Source organism: Lycium barbarum, chromosome 4 (assembly GCF_019175385.1).
Source record: "Lycium barbarum isolate Lr01 chromosome 4, ASM1917538v2, whole genome shotgun sequence".
Lineage (NCBI taxonomy): Eukaryota > Viridiplantae > Streptophyta > Magnoliopsida > Solanales > Solanaceae > Lycium > Lycium barbarum.
Window position 1 is genome coordinate 14349970 of NC_083340.1, and position 25371 is coordinate 14375340.

Sequence of the window (25371 nt, forward strand, 5' to 3'; positions counted from 1 at the left end):
ACAAAGACCCACAAATCCACGAACAATAAGGAGGAGGTTTTACCTTCTTTGGGTGCAGCGAAGTGGGTGCGAAGCTTCGATATACTCTCGAACACTTCAAAAAAAAACTCGATTCTTGGAAATAAAAGACTGTTAGAGTTGAAATTTTGCTTAGGAGATTTCTGGCAATAAAACGAAAGCTTTTGATTTCTATGGAATCTTCAGGTGAAAAGACTCAATTTTTCAAAGGATTTTTTTGTGCGATTTAAAAGTTTCAGTTTCTGGGATTTTCGAGTCAAAAGATCTCTGTCTCGTGAGGGGGTTTTTACTTTCCAAATCTTATCTTTCTCCGGGATCCCTTTTTTCTTTTTCCTTTCCCCTTCTGATCCCACTCCACCCTATATTTATAGACTTTCTTAGGCTTTTTATTTTCTTTTGTGTTGAAGAAAAGAGGAGAGGGAGCGGGGACAGCGAGGAGTGGTGCTGACAGAGGAAAACGTGGGGGAAAAATAGACGCGTGGGGGACAGGACGAAGTGGGGTGGCAGTGGCATGGTGGAGTGGCAGAGGGGTGCGGGGGTGTCAGACGGAGTAACGTGGAGGGCGAAGACGATGAAGGAAGGAACGGCTAGGGCTTGAAGAATAAGGAAAAGGGAAAAAGAGGAAAGAGAGCATAGGGGGGAGATGGGAGAGGCGCGGGTGGTGGAGACGGCGGTAATGGTGATGATGATAAATGAGAGAAGAGGGAAGAGAAGAAGGGGGGGGGGGGGGGGGGAGTGCGGCGGATGGTTGAGAGGAAAATGAAGGGAAACCCTTTTAGGGTTTCCCTTATTTTGAACGAAAATGGGTCAGACCCGGTCCATTTGTGGACTGGGTCAAAAAATTTTTTTGGACCGGGTATTAAACGAATAGGCTAGTGAATTAAAACATGGACTGGTCTTTGTGAATTGGTCTGAAAATAGTATGAGTTGATTGGGCTACTACATTTAAATAAAAGACCTATTTAAATAACTTTGTGTTAAAATATACTTAATATAAAATATGAAATTATTAGTGCTCAGATAATAAAAAATGGTGTTGTAATAGCCGTGCAATAATATTTTGAAAAATTCACAGTCAATAAACACTATTATTTAATTATGCAAAGATAAAATGCGATGCGTGTGCGTAAGCTGGCAAAATGCCGGAATGATAGAATTGTGAATTATAATAATAATAATAATAATAATAATAATAATAATAATAATAATAATAATAATAATAATAATAATAAATGATGATGACGATGGCTAGTAACTATGATAGAATAATGAAACACCGGTATTGATAAGAGGCTAATAATTATAGTAAAAATACAAATATTTTTTTTTAATTTTCCAAAAATATTAGAAGCGTAAATAGGTATTTCGGAGGAGAGGTGGGACAAAATTGGGTGTCAACAACGACGTTCATCTATAGTTCATTATTTTACCCAAGCACAAGAAGATATTGCTTCAGAATATTTCTCAAATATTTTACCAATTTTTTTTGCTTCAGGAGTAAAGTTTAAAGGTATACCACTTCGAGAGTAAATTTCAAGGTCTTACTACTTCAGGAGTAAATTTCAAAGTTCTACTACTTCGGGAGTACACTTTAAAGTTCTACTGCTCTGGGAGTAAGTTTAAAGGTATATTACTTTGAGAATAAACTTCAAGAGTAAATTTCTACATTATACTACTTCAGAGTAGATTCAGAGTCTTACTATTTCGGGAGTAGATTTCTGAATATTTACTATTTCAGGAGTAAATTTCAGAGTTCTTCTACTTCAGGAGTAGATTTCAGAGTTCTACCATTTCAAGCGTAGAATTCAAATCTTACTACTTCGGGAGTAGAGCTCAAAATTTATTACTTCGGGAGTAGAGTTCAAAGTTCTACTACTTCGGGAGTAGAGTTAAAAGTTCTATTTCTTTTAAAGTTCTACTACTTTGGGAGTAGAGTTCAAAGCTTGCTACTTCAGGAGCAGATTTCTTAGTTTGCTACTTCGAGAGCAGATTTTTGAGTTTATTACATCGGGAGTAAAGCATAGAATATTTAAAATATTTTTTTCCAATTATTCTACTTCTTCTGGAGATAACTTCTCAACCAAGCGCACGTCCATATTTATAAGTTTTACCACAGATTGTCACATTCACTTCAGGGAACGGATCCCTATTTGTAACATTTATCAAACGTTCTCATTCTTCAGGAATGAACATATCTTATCGCGCCTTAAGCATATCAAATTATGATAGCTTAGGACCTCTTTTATGATATTGCTACTTCTCCAGCAAATCAAGGCATACAATTACACATAATATAGAGAATTTTTCTCTTAATATATCTTCAGTTGTAATCACAATAAGCGTATGAAATATTATCGCTTCTGGTGGTTATAGGCGTAAATATAATTTAGCAATAACATAACTTAATTAGAAAATATTGCCACTACTATTGGCCATATATTGCTTGCTAACTCTACAAGATTATGGAAAATATTGAATTGCTTAACTTGTAGTAATATTAGCAATAACCCCTACTAGACTTTATTTGAGGTATACAACAATAAATGTAGGTGATAGAAAAATACTTACCTTTAAGGTGAGCAAAGAAATTATAAATTCAAAGTTCAAACCTTCTCTCGGCAGACAACATACCCCAAATAACTCGTCAATTTTGAATTACTGGAATCCAACTCAGTAGTAGAGTCTCGTGCTGATAACGTGTTATAAAATTATATAATTGCAAATATATAAGAGAAGCAAACCAATAACTTTGTAGAGAGGAGGGAGAGATTATATTATCAGCTTTTCTTGATTTTTACAAATGAGAAGACAAAGCTCCTTATTTATAGAAGAAGTTTGCCCCTCAGCCTACAATATACAACTTGTGCAAGTTGATGGATTCAACTTGATACAACTAAGATACAACTTGCAAGTGCAAGTTGTATTTACCACTTTAAGTCAAGTGGTATAATTTACACCTTTAGTTGTATAATCATTAATAATACATTCACAATACAACTTGACAAATGGTTTATGACAATTGCTATGTTTTAAAAGTATATAATATCGTTTTGTTTATTTGGAATCTAATTACGTATATCATTGTAAATCTCCCCTAAGTTTTTAACTATTTTCTTGATAGTCATATCTATTTCAAAACAATTTAGATCTCAACTGTCTTTTGTTGTCTTTTCGTACCAGTATAAACACAAGCAATATTCAAGACAACAGTTAGAACATGAATCCATTTTGGGCTTCGACAACGTCCTGTTAAGAATATTCCTGCCAGCTGAAAATGACAATTAAACGACGATGTCTCAAACGTATATAAAATCAGAAAGACCGAATACATCGACAGTCTCTTAAACTTGTCAGTAAATTTCATTTGAATAACTTGTCAGTAAATTTCATTTAGACATTCAAATTACGGCATCTTTTGATGTAGTACCTAAATACATGATAAAATTTTCGATGAGACACTATCAACTCAAATTTTGAAAAAGTTTTTGCGCGTGTTTTCAAGCGTCCATTATATAGATAAGTTAACCAGTTAAAATATATCAGCTCCTTTAATTGTATGAGAAAATAATGTTAACCTGTAGAAATTGGCATAGTAACTTAATGGTTCAAATTTATCAGGGGCCCTTTTCTCTTAATTCTTCCATTTTTCTCAAGTATATAGTGTCATCAGTAATGGTTATAGCAATTGAGAATCCGTGTTTGAACATAAGAAAATATATCATATTTTCAAAAAGTAGTATTTGGAAAAAGTTTGATTTTCTCTTTTGAAAGTTTAAATTATATTTGGACATGCATTTAACTTTAAAAAAGATACTTTTAGAACTTTTGTGACAAAAAACATTTTCACTTGAAAAACAGGTCAAAATCACTTTTTCAAACTTAAAACTCATCTTCAATCTCTTTTTTTTGGGGGGGGGGGGGGGGGGGGGGAATATATGATCAAAGCTGTTCTGAATAAAATATCTCATCTCCTATTTTCATGCAAAACCCTAATACATAGATCTCAAGCTTTACGAACATGGCCGGTGGCCAGTCCACGATGGAGGCTGGCCAACCCTCACTAACTACGACTGTTCCAAAAACTAATCCTAATCCATTACAATATTCAGATCTGTTCAAACCAAAAACCTTGAATGATTCATTACATAGTCAGATACAATCACTGCCCCAAATTCCAATGAAACCAGTAACCTTCCTACATGGGGTGCCATACATTAAACACACTGAAGCAGAAGTTGATCAGATGAATGTCATTGAGAATCTTCAGTATGATGTGGTGGGGAAGTTCTCATATGGCCAGCCAGATATTGAACAACTTCGTTTGATAATCCCTGCACAATGTGGAATAAAAGGTGAGTGTAAAACAGGTTTTCTAAGAAACCGCCATGTGCTTATTAGATTAAGTCTTTTTGAAGACTTTGTGAATTTCACATCAAAGCCTGTATACTACATTCAAGATAGAGAGGGATACTTGTACCAAATGAGACCACTGATCTATGATTCAAATTTCAAGGTTGATGAAGAAACATCAAAGACAATGGCATGGATTTCCTTCCCAAATTTATTGCCTACAAACTTTGTGAAGGAAACTCTTTATTCAATTGCATCTACAGTGGGTATGCCTATACAATTGGATATGGCTACGATCAACAAGACTAGACCTAGTTGTGCTAGGGTCAAGGTTTTAGTAGATTTGGTAGCGGATTTACCCAAAACAGTGAGGATGGATATTGAAAATGAAAAAACATGAGAAATAAGGATTGTTAATGTTCAGATTCATTATGATTACCTTCCTAAGTATTGCAAGGAATGTAAATTACAGGGACATGATGAGTATGATTGTAGAATTATAAATCCAGAGCTTGCTCAGTACGACAATGAAAGGGAGGAAATGCCAAAGGAGAATGACAAGACAAAACCTCAGAAAAGCTCTGATGAAGCGCACAATAGTAAGGAAATCAATAAAGATCTCCAAGAGGATAAAGAAACTGAAGCAAAAAAGGCCAAGAGATTACAAGCAGAGGAACAACATAATAAAAAACAGGTTAATGACAAAGGCAAACAAAAACAAGAGGAGGGAAACCAACAAGGATATGAAGGGAAAAAGAATTATGGGAAATACAATTATAGAGGATACAATAATTTGTACAATTATTCTGCTAGAGTGTTGGCAGGTGGAAGAGTGTTAGGAAATTCAGGAAATTGGAATCCCATCAAAGACAACAGAAACTTCAATGCTGAGAAGGGAAGTGCAAATCATAGCAAACAGAAAGAGACAACAGTCACTGCTATATGCAACAAATTTAACACTTTGGTGGACTTGGAGGAGGAACAAGAAAATCAAAATGAAACACAAGAAGGAAGCACACATAGTAGCAATCCTGTTAAAGAGACAGCTAGGCCATGGGTGGATGCTGCCTTTGGGAAACAAGCAGAAAATAACAAAGCTATAAAGGAGCAGGGAAAGATAGATAGCAGATAAGGGCAAGACAATAACAAGGAAAAAGGGGTAGGGGATAATCAGTCAGAGGAGATAGCCACACAAGATTCAGAAAGAACAATTACAGATATCGTGGAAAATGATAACAAACAGATTCCTGAAGGCCAAGACGTACTTCAACCCATAGAAGTACAAGACAGTGATTCAAGCTCATATCAGCAAGTGGAATCAGCTAGACAACAAGTGGATCAAATGAAGGACTTACCTGAAGAGCCACCTGATGCAAACAATATGGGTGAAGGAGATACAACATCATCTGCAAATAAGGAACAAAATAATGAAGCCAGGACACAAAATAATGAAAGGGCAACACAAGCAAGGGATCAGAGAGATCAAAACAGCAAATATACAGACATAGAAAAGCAGGCAAGTTCAAGAAATCATAAGTCTCAACTGGTAGCCAAACAAGGAAGACCTATTCTAAGGAGTTTCTCAATGAATAGCTCATTAATATGGAATATAAGGTCTGTAAACACTCAACAGGCCTTTGAGAGGGTAGTACTATTGCATAGACAGAAACATTTTAATTATGTTGCCTTACTGGAACCTTTCCAGCATGTTAGACATATTGACATGTACAAATTGTGGTTAAATATGGGGACATCATGGCATAATGTGAATGGGAAGATTTGGATTTTTGTGGATGCAGAAATTCAAGTAGAAATAATGAGAGATACAGAACAATTGTTATCTTGTAGATTCACTCATTTGGGTGATGGGCAAGAATTGGTGATTACAGTTGTTTATGCGAGTACTGATAGAAGTGGGAGAATAGCTCTATGGGAGGATCTATATGACATGTCTTCACACATCACCATCCCATGGCTTGTGGGTGGGGATTTTAATGTCATTACAGATGACATTGAGAAATATGGGGGTCTTCCTGTACAGTTTGCAGAAACAGAGGATTTTAGACAATGTATAGACATTTGCCAACTGATGGATCTTGGGTTTACTGGAACTATGTTCACATGGTGAAATGGGAGATCTGATGAGGCTTGTATATTTAAAAGATTGGACAGATGTTTGGGAAATCAGGCTCTGCAGAATTGTTTTCCTAATGTGGAGGTAGCGCATCTCATTAAACAAGGTTCTGACCACTCTCCTTTGCTGGTAAATATGAGAGCAGACAGTAGACCAATTAGGAAATCTTTCAGGTTTCTTAATTTTTGGGTGAAGCATGAATCTTTTCTAGATGTAGTCAAAGAAAATTGGGTGGAATCTTATGGCTCAGACCCCTTCTTTAACTTTCATAATAAGTTAAAAAAGGTGGGAAGAGCTCTCTCTAAGTGGAGTAGGGACACTTATGGTGATATCTTCAAGCAAATTGCAACTCTGGAGGAAGTGGTGCAGGTGCATGAGCAGGAATTTGAACAGAATCCTATAGGGCTTAACAGGGAAAGACTACAAAGGGTGCAAGCTGATCTGATCAGGTTTTATGCTATTGAAGAAAAATTTTGGAGACAAAAAGCAGGGATGCAGTGGTTTCAGGATGGAGATAGAAACACAAAATTCTTTCATGCTCATGTCTATGGAAAGAAAAGAAAGCTGCAATTACAGAGAATTCAAGATCATACAGGTACATGGCTGGACACTGAAGAGGAGATTGCGCAGGAAGCGATCAGATTTTTCTCGGACCAATTCAAAGAGGAAAATATCCCTACAGATTTCTCTATGCTTGATAAGATTCCTAAAATGGTTATAGAAGAACAAAATCAACAGCTCTATGAAATGCCAGATGAAGCAGAGGTGAAAATAGCAGTTTTTGGTTTAAATGGAGACAATGCAGGGGGTCCTGATGGTTTCACAGGAAGATGTTTCCAAGCTTGTTGGGAAATTATTGCAAATGACTTGGTGAACATGGTGAGATCTTTCTTCTGTGGGCATGAACTCCCAAGGTATGTAACTTGTACCAATTTGGTTTTGATACCAAAGAAGAAAGAAATTAATACATTTTCTTATATGAGGTCTATCAGCTTGAGTAACATCACTAGCAAAGTTATCTCGAGAATCATTCATGAAAGGTTGATATATCTGCTGCCTGAGATCATTTCACCTCAGCAATCAGGATTTGTTAAAGGCAGGAGTATTGTAGAAAACATTTTGTTGGCCCAGGAAATTGTACATGATATTAGGATTAGAGGTGTTATATCCCGCATTTTCAGAGCATGAGCGTGACACGTGCTTCCTCAAAAAAATTTACAATCATGTTGTTGCTACATAATTTAAACTCACGTTGATAGTGTTGTATCCTGTATTTTTGAACGTCGGATTATTTGTAAGCTGGGGTGGGGCCCACACGTCAAGATTTTTTTGGAACATGTGACAAGTTATATGAATCACATATGTGAAGTTAAACACAACTCATGAAGGACCCTTGGGCCAAATCAAAGTGGAAGCCCTCCAAACGAATATTTTTAAGAAAACGTTTTCGGGTGACCTGACTTTGAGGGGCAAAACCGGTATTATAAGTTTGGAATTTAGAAAAATACCAAGAAATAGAAGTTGTAGATAATTGAATTATCTTTCCAACCATAGGTCGTGGGTTTCCAGGTGACGTCAGTACAAGGAGATATGGACGTTTTAAGGTCGAAAGGTCAGTGGGCTAGGCCCAACTGGGGGCCAACCGGGTTAGGCCCATGACAAAAAAAAAAAAAAAAAAAAAAAAAAAAGAGGCCCAAGTCTAAGGGGTGGCCGGCCAAGCCTTGGCCCAAGCCCATGGAGTAATTAATCCATGTGATTAATAATAAAAAGAGCCACAAGTCTTCATTTTGAAGAAGTTTCAAGACTAACCAAGAAAACAAAAGAAAGTAGGAGAAAAACAATGGCCTATTCGGCCATGAAGGAGAAAAAAAAAGACCCTTTGAAATCTTGTCCCAAAAATTATTTTCTTCATGTATTCCTACTAATTCAAGGGCCCTCTACAACGTGGTGTAGTTATTTCGGAAGATAGGACACTTGTTTCATCAATTTAGCACTTTGGTCAAGTGAAGAAGTTAGGAGGAAAAGGTAAGAATTAATTCCTTTTTATTATGTTATGAAGGCTTGTTTATGTTGTAGTATGTAGAAATGAGTAGAATTTATGGAAATATGGAAGTTTGCAAAGTGGGTGTGTATATGTGTAGGTGGCCATGTATATGTATTGTCGTATAGACAATATGAGTTGAATTTATGTAGTATTCTAGTTGTGGTTGTTGTAAACTCTATATTGGAAATGGAAGTTTGATGATTTGGTTGAAGTTGTAAAATGGAGTATGGGGCCGTGTGGTGTGGGAGATAAAAATGGAAATGAATTAATTTTGTTTAATATGTTAGTTGTGTTGTTGTGATCTTTATAATGTAAATGAAGGTTAAATGGTTCAAGTTGGCATTGAAATTGATTGTAGAAGATTATGTCATTTTAGTATGATTTTATGATATTATGGAAATGAAGTTGTTAAAGTGTGGATTGTTGTTGTTGATTATGAATTTGAAAGTAGAAAATGCGTCGTGATTGTTTTGTTGCGTATGTAGGAATTCGGGTGGAATATGGAATTGATGGAATTGTTGAATATTGTATAGACTGCTTGGAATGTTCTTGGCCTATGATTGAATGATCTTAAATTAGTGTATGAATATGGAAATGTTGACATTGATTTGAAAGTGCAAAGTTGGATTGGAAGTTGTTGCACTATTTAGAAAAGAAGACAATTTATGTTAGAATGTGTTTCAAATTGATTGTTGATGATTATTGGTATTGCTATTGGTATGGTTGTTGATATTTTTGCCGAGTTAGAATCTCGGGGATGTTGAATTCATAGGGGAGATGCTGCCCAAATTTCTGTAGAAAAGTGTTAATTTAAGATTCAAGTCCAAAAGTCTTATAGTTAACATTTGGTAATTGCGACCAATTGTAGATTTTGGAGGAAACGGGAATTGAGTTTGGAGAGGCGCAAGGAGCGAATAAGGTATGTAAAGCTTTACCTTTCCTTCTTTTGGCATGTCTTAGACTTAATAGGTTTGGATACGAGCCTCGGGGACAACTCTATCTCTAGAAATCCAAGTTTGAATTTACCTCTTTTTCATTCAATAGAATTGAATTAAGTACTTCATGCCTTGTTGAGACAATTGCCTAAACATCTATAATTTGCCAAAACGGAACCGGATTACACTAAAACCTTCATAAGTGGCTCCATAAAGTTTTATGTACGTAATTTGGGTGCGCCACCTCAGTTGACCCGAGGTGGGCCCACTATTCCAAATTTTCTCCTTTTGTGCTATTGATTTGTTTTCAAGCAATATTTAAAGGAAATCTCTAGTTATTGTTCCGTCTACTAAAAGGTAATTGTTTTAATTATTCCATTAAGTCCTACGATATATTTAACATATACAAACGATCTCAAAAGGTTTTGTTTTGACATAATCTATCGGAATATCCGAAAGGTACGTACTGCGACCCTCGCCTAATTTATTTTCTAAATGACCTATTGTTCGGACTATTCTATCGAGTCTTCGTAAATGTTTTATGATGCATATAGTTTCTCACTACTCCACTCGTGGACGCCTCAATGTTTCCCTCACTGAGCCCGGGCCAGGATATGTTATCACGCGTATTCCACTGCATTGTTCGCCATGCGTCGATGTGAGGGGGCAGGTATACATGTACATGGGTTGTGGAGTATGTTGTGCTATGTACACACATTCTGGTATATGATGATATGATATGATATGGCCATCTGATATGTTTGATATGTGCACATTCTGATATGATATGATATGTTATGGAGCTATTTCCTACTCTGGAGTATGCTGTGTTGTGGCGCCAGTGACGGGGTGGCGACCACGTTCTGTTCACCGTGTCCCATAATGGGGCCGGATATGGCATATGTTCTGACATGCATTACCTATGTTTTATGGGTAAGCATTTTTGATACTCCGGTTACTACACTTATTTTCTGTATCCCTGTTCAGATTATGATTCTGTTTATTGTACCTTATGCTTTACATACTCAGTACATATTCCGTACTGACCCCCTTTTCTTCGGGGGGCTGCGTTTCATGTCGCGCAGGTACACCCAGATGATGTGGAGTTATTATAGAGGATGTTCCAGCAGAGTTGACAAGCTCCATCTGTTCCTGGGGTGCCACCGAGTCAGATTTTGTATGTGTGCTTTTCTGGATTGATGTTAGAGACTTTGCAGACAGAGTCGTGGGTATAGTATGTCAGTTGTGTATGCGGCTTCATCAGCCGATATGTCATTCTGTATTATGTGTTAAATTCTGTATGATTATAGATTCTGTTTGATTCGGAAAGCATCGAACAAGCATATTTTGAGAGTTTATTATATATTTTATTTTTATCTGATTTAAAAAGTCTACTAAGATTATGAGTGTCCCAAAGGTCTGTGGGTTCGCTCGGCTTCGGATATGGGGCCGGGTGCCCATCACACCCTAGCGGAATTAGGGTGTGACAATGTGGTATCAGAGCAGGTTTGTCCTAGGGGTTGTCTGCAAAGTCGTGTCCAGTAGAGTCCTGTTTATGGTGTGAAGCGCGCCACATTTATAAACAGGAGGCTACGGGGCATCTAGGGATTGTTGACCTTCTTTCTGTCATAGATCGTGCGATAGAGCCAAGTTATAGGAAAATGAAATTCCATATTTAAGCCTTACATACGACGGAAGGAGGTAAGTGATGATATGGAAAGTCACTGCGGTAAGTATTGATATATTTGATCTGTTACCTGAAATTGGCAGTTCCGGATGGCTAGAATATGATAAATAGTTGTATGCTCTGTGAGGCATTGTTGATATTTGCTGGGTACAGATTTTGAAAGGAAAGAATGGTATAAGAGGAACCAGGTCTGTTGAATGATTCAGAGAAAGTTAACAATCAGTTTTGCTGTAGATTAGTAGGTACGGATGGTAAGAGGAAATCTGTACATACGGATACCTGAGTACTTATATGCAATGGCGACGAAGGTAGGTCCGCCACCATCAGTAATCTGGAAGCCCAGGACAGGCAATAATCATACATATAAGTGAAAAGGGTAAAATAGTAATTGTACAAAGAAGGACGTATTACGAAGATGCCTCGGAACCTGTAAGATCTTGACTGGTCTCAAATTACGTAATAAAGGCCATATGAGAAAGCGAATGTGATTATATCAGCATTAAGGCATTGAATTCCATTGAAGTTTTCGAGGTTAAGCGTGCTAAGGTGGGAGGATGGGTGACCCCTCTAGGAAATATGTAAGAAATCCCAAAGATTCAGCCACAAGAGACGAATGAAAAGCTAGGATAGTCTGAATGAAATTAGAGTAGACGGAATGGTTGGGGACCATGAAAGGCCACACAGCACGCGACAGACTAGACTAGAAGAGAGACAGAAAGTACGCCACAGCTCTGGAATTAGGATAGGCTTGAATAGCGTTTGGAGGTATTTTGTGGGCTAGTTGGTAATATTTATATATGTATGTATGAATGCGTACGACATCCCATATGTGATCGTATCGGCGGACATGTGGGTCCCAGCAACTGGCACTACGGTGTAAAAGGTATTAATTGAGTAAGGGCACCGAAGTTTAAATGACAACAGGAATAAATGGTGCAAGTGCTATAAGGCAAGCTGTTATTACTCTCACTACAGGCTAAGACTGGAAAGGTTATAATACAACGATATTTGAAAATGAAAGAGAGTGAGTAGATGGAAGACAAAGAGACCAAAATGTCGGAAAAAGGTAAGAAATTCCGGTAAGGGAAGCCCGAGAGAAGTTATCGGCAAAGTACGAGATTATTTGAATAAAAATTCGAAGATAGGCTTATGAAAAGGGTAAGTGTCGCACCCCATTTTAACCCGGAGTCAAAATTAGGAGTATGACGTATTGGTGATTCCTATTTTGTTTTGATTTTAAGGAGTCGCCACCTAATTAATTTAACGGTGAATTAGGACACCTAGAGGTTAACTAAGGTAAAGTTAAAACTAAACCTCAATTAATAGTCTGCTTAACCAGTGTGATTCTAGGTAAGGGCTCTATATTATTCTAAAGGGAAGGGGTTAGGCATCCTTTAGAATCCGTTAACTTACGGTTATCCGACCAAACTTAAGTTAATTAATGAAGGTGAGAATTTGTATAAAAGAGGACTTTGGATTCTATTTCAAATAAAACTTATAAATATCACTAAGGCTTTAGATAGAATATTGTTTAGAAATAGAACTTATAAAAAGTATTTTGCATAAAAGAGGATTTTAAATGCTATCTAAAAGAAAGCTTAAAATGATGCTAAGACCTTATATGAAATACAGTAAATGCTGTTGAAGATAAGATTTGTAGGAAATCCAATGATTTGGCCCATAGATAATAGCTTTTGAGAAAAAAGATTTAGCAATTTTGAACTTTGGGATGAATGTGACTATGTAGAAGAATCTAGACTTATAAATAAGATTCGAAAGGAAATAAGTTTTCTTTCTTTTTTTGTTACATCTTATTAATTATATTAACTAAAAATATGCATGATTGATTCAGACTTGAAAGATTATCTATAAAACATACTTGACTTAATATTTACTTATTTAAGGGGCGTTTTAATTTTTTAAGATAGTAATAAGTAAACATAATTCCTTTGATTCGAAATATACTATTTAAAAAACCAATTGTTCTGAAAGTAGATATTGAGATATTAGAACTAATTTTAAAGAACAAAATGAAACTTATGATATTAATTGAGTTTCTCTCTTAAATTTAAAATCTATTATACTAAAGCTAACCCACTAAATTCGCTAAGGTTCACCTAAATTAAGAAAATAAAACAAAAATAAAAGTTAGTCACATGATACAAGTTAAATGCAACAACATAAAACAAATGCGTGAAAGAAAAAAATGTAATGAGATGGGCTTAGCCCCTTTTGGGGCTGCTGTGAACAGTAGCGCAGCCCACTTTAGACCACTGAGAACTGTTCATTCTATTGGGCCTTGGCCCAGAATTTCTGTTCCCTTTTGTTTTGCTGCAGATAAAGGCTGACAAGGTTGACTCGAGAGAAGTACGTTGGGCTTTAACCCATCGTTGAATGCGGAAGAAGACGAGTCCCTCGGACTCGTATGCGATGGTCATGCATAAAACAAAAGAAAAAGATTAGTATATGATCAATAAGGTTAAGCATATAAAAATATAAATTCAAAAAAAACAACTCCGTCGATTATATAGATTATGTATATCCAAGTATATTTCACGAACATACTTCGATATGCATTTATATACAGGTTTCAACTGAAATATACTTGCGATAAACGCACAAAATTTGGACAAAACAAACTATACGCGTGACTTGCTAATACTCGTTAAATCATATGAAGATGTTAATAACATAGACCAAGTATACTGGCAACATACAACAATTTGAAGAATTCAAATAAGACATTTTGTATGTTACTCATGCATTTTTTTAAAAGGTTATGCTGCCAATTCGTGATGCATACTATGTCTGAACATGATGTGCAGGTATCTACTAGATTCAGAAGGGATTTTATAGCATGTAGGCCCATTTTAATTCATAATCTACACTGTTGACAAGGCAAGGCACCAATATTTACAGCAAAATATCATCACTGCCAGTGGCTTACGATATTAGAATTATAGCAAAATAGCATTCTTTTAACTGGAGGGGAATGATTTCAAAGGAAATCAACATCAGCTTTTAATCTCTAATCAAACAACATGTATTAGGAAGACTGCCGATACTCAAACGCATTCAGAGGAATCAGCTCTGCAGTTATTTAGGTATGAGTGTATGACAACATCTAAACCCACAAGAAGGCTTATCCTGGCCAATCTACATCAGTTGATTATGGTTTCGAAGAATATAAACAACACAAAAAGGAACCAACAAGATGTACCAAAGGTCATATATTTTGTTAAACATCCCTAAGGCTCCAACAAAGACTGATCTATAGCCTTGTTTCAGTTCTACCATAAGACCAATCCAAACTGTGTATAATGCGAAGATAGAATAGAATCGCCAAACACTTGAAGCAAACTATACTCAACCATCATTAATCTATCACTAGCATTTTTCAAAAAAAAAAAAAAAGGAAAAACAATTGGCTTCGGCTTAATCAAAGGCTGTGAAACTAAGGCACACTAATAATCACCTAAACAGTAATCCCCTCCAGTGGTCTCCTCTTTACGACAAACCATAGGATTGACTAACATATTGCTTTTTGTTGAACTTTTAGAATTTGAGGGATTGGACAATGATAATACAAACATCAGAATCACACTTATGGATATAGTTTACTCATAATCCCTTTTTATCTTGAATCATTGCTAAGATACACATATTCGAATAAGGTGGCAAACACAGAATCCTCCTATCATATTTGGCCCATTTCAAGTTTCATAATACATAAAGGAAAGGGAATACTTAGACAGATTTCGCTTTATTTACAGCTAGCCAATCAATAAGCAAAGATTAATTATAGAATCATACTTAACAAATTTGAACTAAGTGACTGCATACTAAGGTGGTCATACACTTAAAGCACATTTAAAGGAACATCTGGATGACCATTTAAACCTAAAACATCATCCACAAATTTCAGAATGTGAGGGCCCTGAAACCATTCTAGAAAAAAGGGAATGATTCCCAAGCTCGACATGTCATTTCCAGCTCAGACTAGTTTCAACAACCAATTCAAATGATGTATGTTTTCTTCATTAAAACTGAATCAGGCTAAATATAATACAGCTGAGGGAAACCATCTAAACTTAAAACATCTTTAATAAATAGGAACTGGTTGTTTGAATCATTCAGTCCAACAATGAGGAAGATTTATTATAATGCAAACAAGAAGACAATCAGCCACAGGGGATTCAGCTATATTAAGATGCTTAGCAGGATAAGAAACGAAATCAAACTGAACTAAACTAACACCAAAACTTATCAGAACCAATTTTGTGGACTAGGATAGAGACATCAAGGATACCATATTAGGCTAAGATAGATAGCCTTTGTTGCATAAAGTTATTAATCCTGCTAGTCCAGCCAACTAAACCATATTTAGGTATGAAGTCATATCCAAAAGGTTGCAATCATGTATAAACATATGTTGACATTTTAATTAAGATCAAACGATACACGCAAACAGATCCTGATACTTGTTTTAGGCATGATGAACTGATGCTAGGTTTGGTAAAGAATTCCAAGTAACGAACTGACGTCATGTTAACAATAAACCATATAAGCAAACAAAAAGATTGAATGAAATAGCATACTATAAACCAAACTGAAACATCCAGTGTACTGCGAAGAAGATTTAGACCATATTTCCCAGTCAAACCTTATAATCATGGAAGAAGACTACTTAGACTCTGTAATTTAGGCAGGATCACTAAAAAATCTTACATTGACAGTACCACATAAAGAAGTCGGGATAAACATACTTTAGCATTCCTAAACTCATAAACGTAAAGATCCAAACAGGGTTACACATCTAACATTTACCCACTGAATACGGCTGCATCAATCAAACATACAACTAACTCAGGAATTTTAAGTAGAATAGACCATAAACCATACATATTTCCATGGCCAATACACTAATCATGCTCAGGTCATACAACAAGAATTTGAGACTAATATCCTAAATACAACACATAATACCAAGCTAGTATACGACTGAACCACATATTTAGCTAAAATTTAAAACATGCTGATTACTCAAACCGAATATAATTAACCCTTAAATAATACAAAGCTACAGAAATTAAAAGGGAAGGGAATTACCTTCTTCGGGTGCAGCGAAGTGGGTACGGGCTTTCGATCTATGCTCGAAACACTATCAAAAATCCGAGCTTGAATCCTCTCCGACCCGAAACGATAGTAAAAGCCAAAAATAAAAAAGGACGATTTTGGTATTTCGACTGAATCTTAAGAAATATTAAAAATTTGATTACGACGACTAGTTTCTGGAGAAATTGAGGCGATTCAAGAACTCCTTTTTCTTGTAAGTCGATTTTTTGGGGGTTTTAAACCCTGTTTTAGAACCTTAATTTTTCCAGGGGATTCTGTGATTCACAAAAAAAAAGCTACAAAATAGGGGCTGTTTTGGGGTTCGAGAACCGTGATTCTTAGGTCATTTCCTGCGATTCTCCCTTCAATTCTTGGGGGAATTTTCTGAATCCAAAAATCCTCCGGTTCTAGGGGAATTTCATGAATCGAAAAAAACCTCCCTTTTAATGGATGATGAAACGAATACTTATAGACTGATTTCGGGTTTAAGTTTGAGAGGAGCGGGGACAAAGATGAGTGGAGAGAGGGAGATGAGGCGCGGTAGGGACGAGGAGCGTGGTGGGGTAGCGGTGTGGGGGTCGTCGGCGAGGTGGGGACGAGGAGCGTGGGAGTGGGGTAGCGGTGTGGGGAAGGGAGCGGAAGAGAAAGGAAGAGAGGGAAGGGGTGAGCGGCGGAGGTGATAAAGGAGAGAGAGAGAGAGAGCCGAAGGAGGCGGAAAAAGAAAGGAGAGAGATAGGATTTAGGGTTAAAGAAAAATAAGGGATGGGCTGGACCGGGTCGGGTTAAAAATGGGCTGGTTTGGCTAAAATATAGGCTGGGCAAAATTAAAAGAGTGGGCTGGTCCGAAAATGTTGGTTAATTATTTGGGCTGGGGTGAACTAAATGATGTCAGATAAATCAAAATGTGGACTGGTTTTGTGAATTGACCCGAAAATAGTATGAGTTGATTGGGCTACTACATTTAAATAAAAGACCTATTTAATAACTTGTGTTAAAAATATTACTTAATATAAAATATGCAATTATTAGTGCTCAGATAAAAAATGGCGTTGTAATAGTCGTGCAATAATATTTCGAAAATCCACAGTAAATAAACACTATTATTTAATTATGCAAAAAAGATAAATGCGATGCGTGTGCGTAAGCTGGTAAAAAATGCTAAAAAAATGATAAAATTGTGAATTATAATAATAGTAATAAATAATATTAATAATAATAATAATAATAATAATAATAATAATAATAATAATAATAATAACAACAACAACAATAGTAACTGCAATAGAATAATAAAGTGCCGGTATTGATGAGAAGCTGATAATTTAGTAAAAAATGACTATATATATATTTTAATTTTCTAAAAATATTAGAGGCGTAAATAGGTATTTTGGAAGAGAGGCGGGACAAAATTGAGTGTCAACAGTAAGATGCGGTCATATGGAGCAAAAGAGGAACGTGTGAGGTTCGAGAACCAATTTAAAAAAAAAAGTGGGACTAAAGAAATAGTGACTACGACAAGGAATGTGAAGTAAGAAAAAGAACGATAAAGCCGTGTGACGATGACAGTAGATTTGGCATATAAAGGGACAATATGCAGTCGCGTTAATGTGATTACCTCGAATGTAAAAGTGTTTGCCTGGAAGGATGATCTAGAAATGAAACAGATTTGCGAGCCTAAGTGAAAATTTCGTAAACTTCAGAATTGATGCCACAAATGGCAAAATCAGAAAAGTATTCGAGGATGGAAGGCACCTTAAGAGAACACCAAAAGCCGATGGATATTTATATCATGATAAGTGAGGCTGCAATACTATAGATTAGATAAAAACAAGGAACAGCCTGTGGCCATATCGAATCGTCAAGTGGAGATTACATACCAAAGATGTGGCTTTTGTTAAAGTATTGTGACGAAACAATAACAGAGAAGAGATGAGTTGGGAAGGACAAGGATACTAACTTGGTATGGTGGGTTAGAAAACCCATGACACGGAATAAGGATTCACGTAAAGACCGAGAAGTTTGATTATAAAGGAAAATATGGTAGAAGATAAGGAATGAGCATGAAGAGAAGGATAACTAGAAGAAGGACCCCCCCCCTCCCCCCCCCCCTCCCCCCGGAAGTGTTATAAGATCCCATAAGGGCAGCTGAACATTCGAGGACGAATGTTTTAAAGGGGGGGAGGATGTTATATCCCGCATTCTCAGAGCATGAGCGTGACACGAGCTTCCTCAAAAATATTGACAATCATGTTGTTGCTACATAATTTAAACTCACGTTGATAGTGTTGTATCCCGTATTTTTGAACGTCAGATTATTTGTAAGTTGAGGTGGGGCCCACACGTCAAGATTTTTTTGGAACATGTGACAAGTTATATGAATCACATATGTGAAGTTAAACACAACTCATGAAGGACCCTTGGGCCAAATCAAAGTGGAAGCCCTCCAAACGAATATTTTTAAGAAAACGTTTTCGGGTGACCTGACTTTGAGGGGCAAAACCGGTATTATAAATTTGGAATTTGGAAAAATACCAAGAAATAGAAGTTGTAGATAATTGAATTATCTTTCCAACCATAGGTTGTGGGTTTCCAGGTGACGTCAGTACAAGGAGATATGGACGTTTTAAGGTCGAAAGGTCAGTGGGCTAGGCCCAACTCGGGGCCAACCAGGTTAGGCCCATGACAAAAAAAAAAAAGAAAAAAAAAGAGGCCCAAGTCTAAGGGGTGGCCGGCCAAGCCTTGGCCCAAGCCCATGGAGTAATTAATCCATGTGATTAATAATAAAAAGAGCCACAAGTCTTCATTTTGAAGAAGTTTCAAGACTAACCAAGAAAACAAAAGAAAGAAGGAGAAAAACAATGGCCTATTCGGCCATGAAGGAGAAAAAAAAAGACCCTTTGAAATCTTGTCCCAAAAATTATTTTCTTCATGTATTCCTACTAATTCAAGGGCCCTCTACAACGTGGTGTAGTTATTTCGGAAGATAGGACGCTTGTTTCATCAATTTAGCACTTTGGTCAAGTGAAGACGTTAGGAGGAAAAGGTAAGAATTAATTCCTTTTTATTATGTTATTAAGGCTTGTTTATGTTGTAGTATGTAGAAATGAGTAGAATTTATGGAAATATGAAAGTTTGCAAAGTGGGTGTGTATATGTGTAGGTGGTCGTGTATATGTATTGTTGTATAGACAATATGACTTGAATTTTATGTAGTATTCTAGTTATGGTTGTTGTAAACTCTATATTGGAAATGGAAGTTTGATGATTTGGTTGAAGTTGTAAAATGGAGTATGGGGTCGTGTGGTGTGCGAGATAAAAATGGAAATGAATTAATTTTGTTTAATATGTTAGTTGTGTTGTTGTGATCTTTATAATGTAAATGAAGGTTAAATGGTTCAAGTTAGCATTGAAATTGATTGTAGAAGATTATGTCATTTTAGTATGATTTTATGATATTATGGAAATGAAGTTGTTAAAGTGTGGATTGTTGTTGTTGATTATGAATTTGAAAGTAGAAAATGCATCGTGATTGTTTTGTTGCGTATGTAGGAATTCGGGTGGAATATGGAATTGATGGAATTGTTGAATATTGTATAGATTGCTTGGAATGTTCTTGGCCTATGATTGAATGATCTTAAATTAGTGTATGAATATGGAAATGTTGACATTGATTTGAAAGTGAAAAGTTGGATTGGAAGTTGTTGCACTATTTAGAAAAGAAGACAATTTATGTTAGAATGTGTTTCAAATCGATTGTTGATGATTATTGGTATTGCTATTGGTATGGTTGTTGATATTTTGGCCGAGTTAGAATCTCGGGGATGTTGAATTCATAGGGGAGATGCTGCCCAAATTTCTGTAGAAAAGTGTTAATTTAAGATTCAAGTCCCAAAGTCTTATAGTTAACATTTTGTAATTGCGACCAATTGTAGATTTTCGAGGAAACGGGAATTGAGTTTGGAGAGGCGCAAGGAGTGAATAAGGTATGTAAAGCTTTACCTTTCCTTCTTTTGGCATGTCTTAGACTTAATAGGTTTGGATACGAGCCTCGGGGACAACTCTATCTCTAAAAATCCAAGTTTGAATTTACCTCTTTTTCATTCAATAGAATTGAATTAAGTACTTCATGCCTTGTTGAGACAATTGCCTAAACATCTATAATTTGCCCAAACGGAACCGGATTACACTAAAACCTTCATAAGTGGCTCCATAAAGTTTTATGTACGTAATTTGGGTGCGCCACCTCAGTTGACCCGAGGTGGGCCCACTATTCCAAATTTTCTCCTTTTGTGCTATTGATTTGTTTTCAAGCAATATTTAAAGGAAATCTCTAGTTATTGTTCCGTCTACTAAAAGGTAATTGTTTTAATTATTCCATTAAGTCCTACAATATATTTAACATATACAAACGATCTCAAAAGGTTTTGTTTTGACATAATCTATCGGAATATCCGAAAGGTACGTACTGCGACCCTCGCCTAATTTATTTTCTAAATGACCTATTGTTCGGACTATTCTATCGAGTCTTCGTAAATGTTTTATGATGCATATAGTTTCTCACTACTCCACTCGTGGACGCCTCAATGTTTCCCTCACTGAGCCCGGGCCAGGATATGTTATCACGCGTATTCCACTGCATTGTTCGCCATGCCTCGATGTGAGGGGGCAGGTATACATGTACATGGGTTGTGGAGTATGATGTGCCATGTACACACATTCTGGTATATGATGATATGATATGATATGGTCATCTGATATGTTTGATATGTGCACATTCTGATTTGATATGATATGTTGCGGAGCTATTCCCTACTCTGGAGTATGCTGTGTTGTGACGCCAGTGACGGGGTGGCGACCACGTTCTGTTCACCGTGTCCCATAATGAGGCCGGATATGGCATATGTTCTGACATGCATTACCTATGTTTTATGAGTAAGCATTTTTTATACTCCGGTTACTACACTTATTTTCTGTATCCCCTGTTCAGATTATGATTCTGTTTATTGTACCTTATGTTTTACATACTCAGTACATATTCCGTACTGACCCCCTTTTCTTCGGGGGGCTGCGTTTCATGCCGCGCAGGTACACCCAGATGATGTGGAGTTATTATAGAGGATGTTCCAGCAGAGTTGGCAAGCTCCATCTGTTCCTAGGGTGCCATCGAGTCAGAGTTTGTATGTGTGCTTTTCTGGATTGATGTTAGAGACTTTGCAGACAGAGTCGTGGGTATAGTATGTCAGTTGTGTATGCGGCTTCATCAACCGATATGTCATTCTGTATTATGTGTTAAATTCTGTATGATTATAGATTCTGTTTGATTCGGAAAGCATCGAACAAGCATATTTTGAGAGTTTATTATATATTTTATTTTTATCTGATTTAAAAAGTCTACTAAGATTATGAGTGTCCCAAAGGTCTATGGGTTCGTTCGGCTTCGGATATGGGGCCGGGTGCCCATCACACCCTAGCGGAATTAGGGTGTGACAAGAGGAAAGCCTGCAAATGTTGTCATTAATCTTGACATGGCAAAGGCTTATGACAGGATATCATGGTTATTTCTAACTAAAGTCCTGAGGAGAATGGGGTTTGGTGAATTTACTATTGATCTGGTGTTTAGAGTTATCTCAAATAATTGGTATTCCATTCTGATTAATGGGCAACCCTATGGTTTTTTCAAATCATCTAGAGGAGTAAAGCAAGGAGATCCACTGTCCCCTGCTTTATTCATTTTGGCTGCAGAATGTTTGTCTAGGGCTCTCAATGCACTGCATACTGAGGCTGATTACAAGGAATATGGGATGCCAAAATGGAGTCCATATGTCAATCATTTGGCATATGCAGATGATACTATCATTTTCACCTCTGCTAATGAACAGTCTGTGAGATTAGTGATGAAGACTTTGAGTAATTATGAGAAGGTGAGTGGTCAGAAGATCAACAAACAGAAAAGTGTTGTTTATATGCATCATTTGACATCTCATAACATTAAGGAGTTGGTATTTTCTGTCACTCAGATTCCTGAAAAGGATTTTCCATTCACATATTTGGGTGTACCAATTTACTATGGGAGAAGAATGAACATTCACTACAATGAGATAATAGAAAAGATTCAGAATAGACTGAGCTCATGGATTGGTAAGCTGTTATCTATTGGAGGAAGGACAACACTGATTAAACATGTTTTACAGAGCATGCCTATACACCTATTATCCGCTTGTGACCCTTCTAGTGGTATACTTGCTCAGATTCATAGATTGTTTGCTAAGTTCTTTTGGAGCAACTCTGTGGGAAACTCAAGTAAGCACTGGGCAACTTGGACAACCTTGTGTCATCCACAAGAAGAAGGTGGCATGGGGTTCAGAAGCCTACAAGATATATCTAAAGCCCTCTTTACTAAACTGTGGTGGAACATGAGAACCAAACAATCCTTATGGAGAACTTTCATGAGTAATAAGTACTTAAAGAAGTTTCATGCTGTGATAGCCCCTAGCAGATCAGGTACTTATGTGTGGAAGAAGATGATTAAACACCGAGATGAGATGGAACATGAGATATGGTGGAAGCTTCAACAAGGTAATTCTTATTTTTGGTTTGATAATTGGACAGGACTGGGAGCCCTATACCATATTACTCCACCAGATTTTGAGTGTGATCCCACAATCATCCTTGTAAAAGAAACTGCAGAAGTGGGGCAATGGGATGAACAGTTGCTAAGAAGAATCCTTCCTGAGGATATAGCAGACCATATTGTGCAGCACATTAATCCACCAAATGAAAATGGCCAAGCAGATAAGGCTTTCTGGAAGTTAGATTCGAGGGGGAAATTCACAGTTGGGTTTGCATTTCAATTGCTCAAACAAAGAAAAGACCCCAGTAATTTGTATAAGCAGATGTGGATTAAAGGACTACCAATAAAGATATCTTTTTTTATTTGGAGATTTTGGAAGTTCAAGCTACCACTAGATGATAAGTTGAAGAAATGGGGACACCAATTCCCTTCCAGATGCTATTGTTGTCAACATCCAGAAGTGGAAGATACCTCCCATGTCTTTTTACACTCACCAACAGCTCAAGCCATCTGGAAGTATTTTTGTGGACCAGTGGAAATAAATATTGAGAATTTGCAAATTACCCAAATAATTAACAGATGGTGGGATATGCCTAGTAGACTACCTGTCAAATGCATCAACCAAGCTGTCCCTGCTATTATTATTTGGGAACTCTGGAAGAGGAGAAACACTATGAGACATGAAGGGAAGGTGTCAATCACAAAACTCATTTACCAGGTGATGCATACTTTGATTCAATTCATGAAGGTGAGAATGAAAAATTTTAGATATGCACCATATAATTGGAGTGTGATTGTTGAGTCATTACAGAGATATTCTCCAAAGGTAAGAGTAACACGAGTAACTTGGAGAACTCCAGATATTGGATGGATAAAAGTCAGTACTGATGGAGCCTCAAGAGGAAACCCGGGTAGGAGTTCATGGGCCTTTTGTGTAAGGGATGAAAGGGGAGATGTGATACAAGCACATGCCAGAGAAATAGAGGATCTTCAAAGCACCAACACCGAGGCAGAGGCCCTGGCCATTTTACAGGCTCTCAGGTATCTAAAAGACAATCAGTGGGATCAAATAATGATAGAGACAGATTCACTTTTGCTGAAGAACATTATTCAAAGGACATGGGAAATTCCTTTGCAAATCATTACTATGGTGGAAGAAATTTGGAGAATAATTGAGGAAAAAGTGGTGGTGATAGAGCATATTTATAGGGAAGGAAACAAATTAGCAGATCACTTGACTAATTTAGCTTTGGACACAGAGGACATACAATTCAATTCCTTTCATGACATGGAGAGCCACTGTAAAAGAATTGTGAACAGCGACAAATTACAGCTGCCCTATCTAAGAATCAGATCATGTTAAGGAGACTGAATATAGGGGGAAGGTGGGAGAAAAAGAGGTCCTCACACTCAAATCCTTTGGGAGGAGAATGTGAAGGATTTGGTTTACACTAACTGTTTGCTAATGGTTGCAGGTACACAAACTAACATAAATGGAGGATTTTTAATTCAACAGGTACCACAGAACAACCACACCGAAGGAATACCAACAAGCAGCAAAACACAGTGTAATCAGGGTACAGGAGAAAAAAAAAAGAATACAGATGCATAGCAAATATGATCAAGATCCAACTCAGGAAAGCCTCAAAGGGGATTTTAATTAATATAAGGTTAATCGATGTTCAATTCGTGATATTAGCACCAAGTTGTGCTCAATCGAATGGACAAAAGTCAATTCTATATGGTTTAAATCACAAAGAGGAAGATACATATTTGATCAGCCAAGCTTTTCAATCGAAACATAGAGAAGACAGAACAATGGAGATTACAAAACAAGCAAGAATCAAATGCAGAGATACAGAGAAGGTAAATATAGCAAAGAAAGAGGAAGGGACATACCAGATCGAATAGGAGAAAGGCAACAACAAGCTCAGTGTTCATACAGCAATCTCAGCATCACAAACGAGCTGGAATCGAAACAACAACTTCAGGAGCTGTGGTGCAGATGAATTGACCGAGGTGGAACTCAAACAACAACAAAAATCGAAAATAAGCAAGAGTAGAAAAGAGCAATTATGAGCAGCTTAACAGTCATACAAGAAGAAGAAAGGACTAAGGAGGAGCAGAAGATTACCGATCTAGAGGAAGAAGAGATTGGAGCCGGAGAGCAGCCATGGACAATGGTGGACTTTTGGGACAATGCAGTATTATAGAGAAAGAACTCTGAGTTACCACAAGAAGCAGTGAAGTTCTGCTTTTCTTCCACTAAAAAGTGAGTGACAAAAAGGAAAAAAGAGAGCAATGTCAAAGACTCACAATGCTTTTCTCCCCTGGGTACTGGGGAAATATACTATAGTAATAAAAGATTGAAGAGGAATATATTGTGCAATGTGGGGTTAAGACATAAGTCGACAATGATGAATGTGGCACTGCTTTTGGAGTATATTTGTGTCAAAATTATGATGTCTCAATTGAAGAGACATATAATACTTATGACAAATCCAAGAAGGGTTGTGAT

General features: G+C 36.8%; 1 protein-coding gene across 1 annotated transcript; it reads left to right on the forward strand.

Moving 5' to 3' along the window:
* Positions 1-6637: 6637 nt before the first annotated feature.
* Positions 6638-24862, forward strand: LOC132637182 (uncharacterized). Its single transcript, XM_060354314.1, has 6 exons — positions 6638-7416; positions 21828-22027; positions 22127-22858; positions 22925-23481; positions 23602-24003; positions 24659-24862. The coding sequence occupies exons 1-6, from the start codon at positions 6638-6640 to the stop codon at positions 24860-24862; spliced, it is 2874 nt and encodes a 957-aa protein (XP_060210297.1).
* Positions 24863-25371: the final 509 nt, after the last annotated feature.

What these genes read in the sequence shown, in the direction of transcription:
- LOC132637182 (XM_060354314.1), top strand. Translation starts at nt 6,638, where the DNA reads ATGAGAGCAGACAGTAGACCAATTAGGAAATCTTTCAGGTTTCTTAAT. An exon ending in ATGGTGGAAGCTTCAACAAG is followed by an intron (nt 22,859 to 22,924) that starts GTAATTCTTATT and finishes TTACTCCACCAG; the next exon opens with ATTTTGAGTGTGATCCCACA. An exon ending in TCAAATGCATCAACCAAGCT is followed by an intron (nt 23,482 to 23,601) that starts GTCCCTGCTATT and finishes CAATTCATGAAG; the next exon opens with GTGAGAATGAAAAATTTTAG.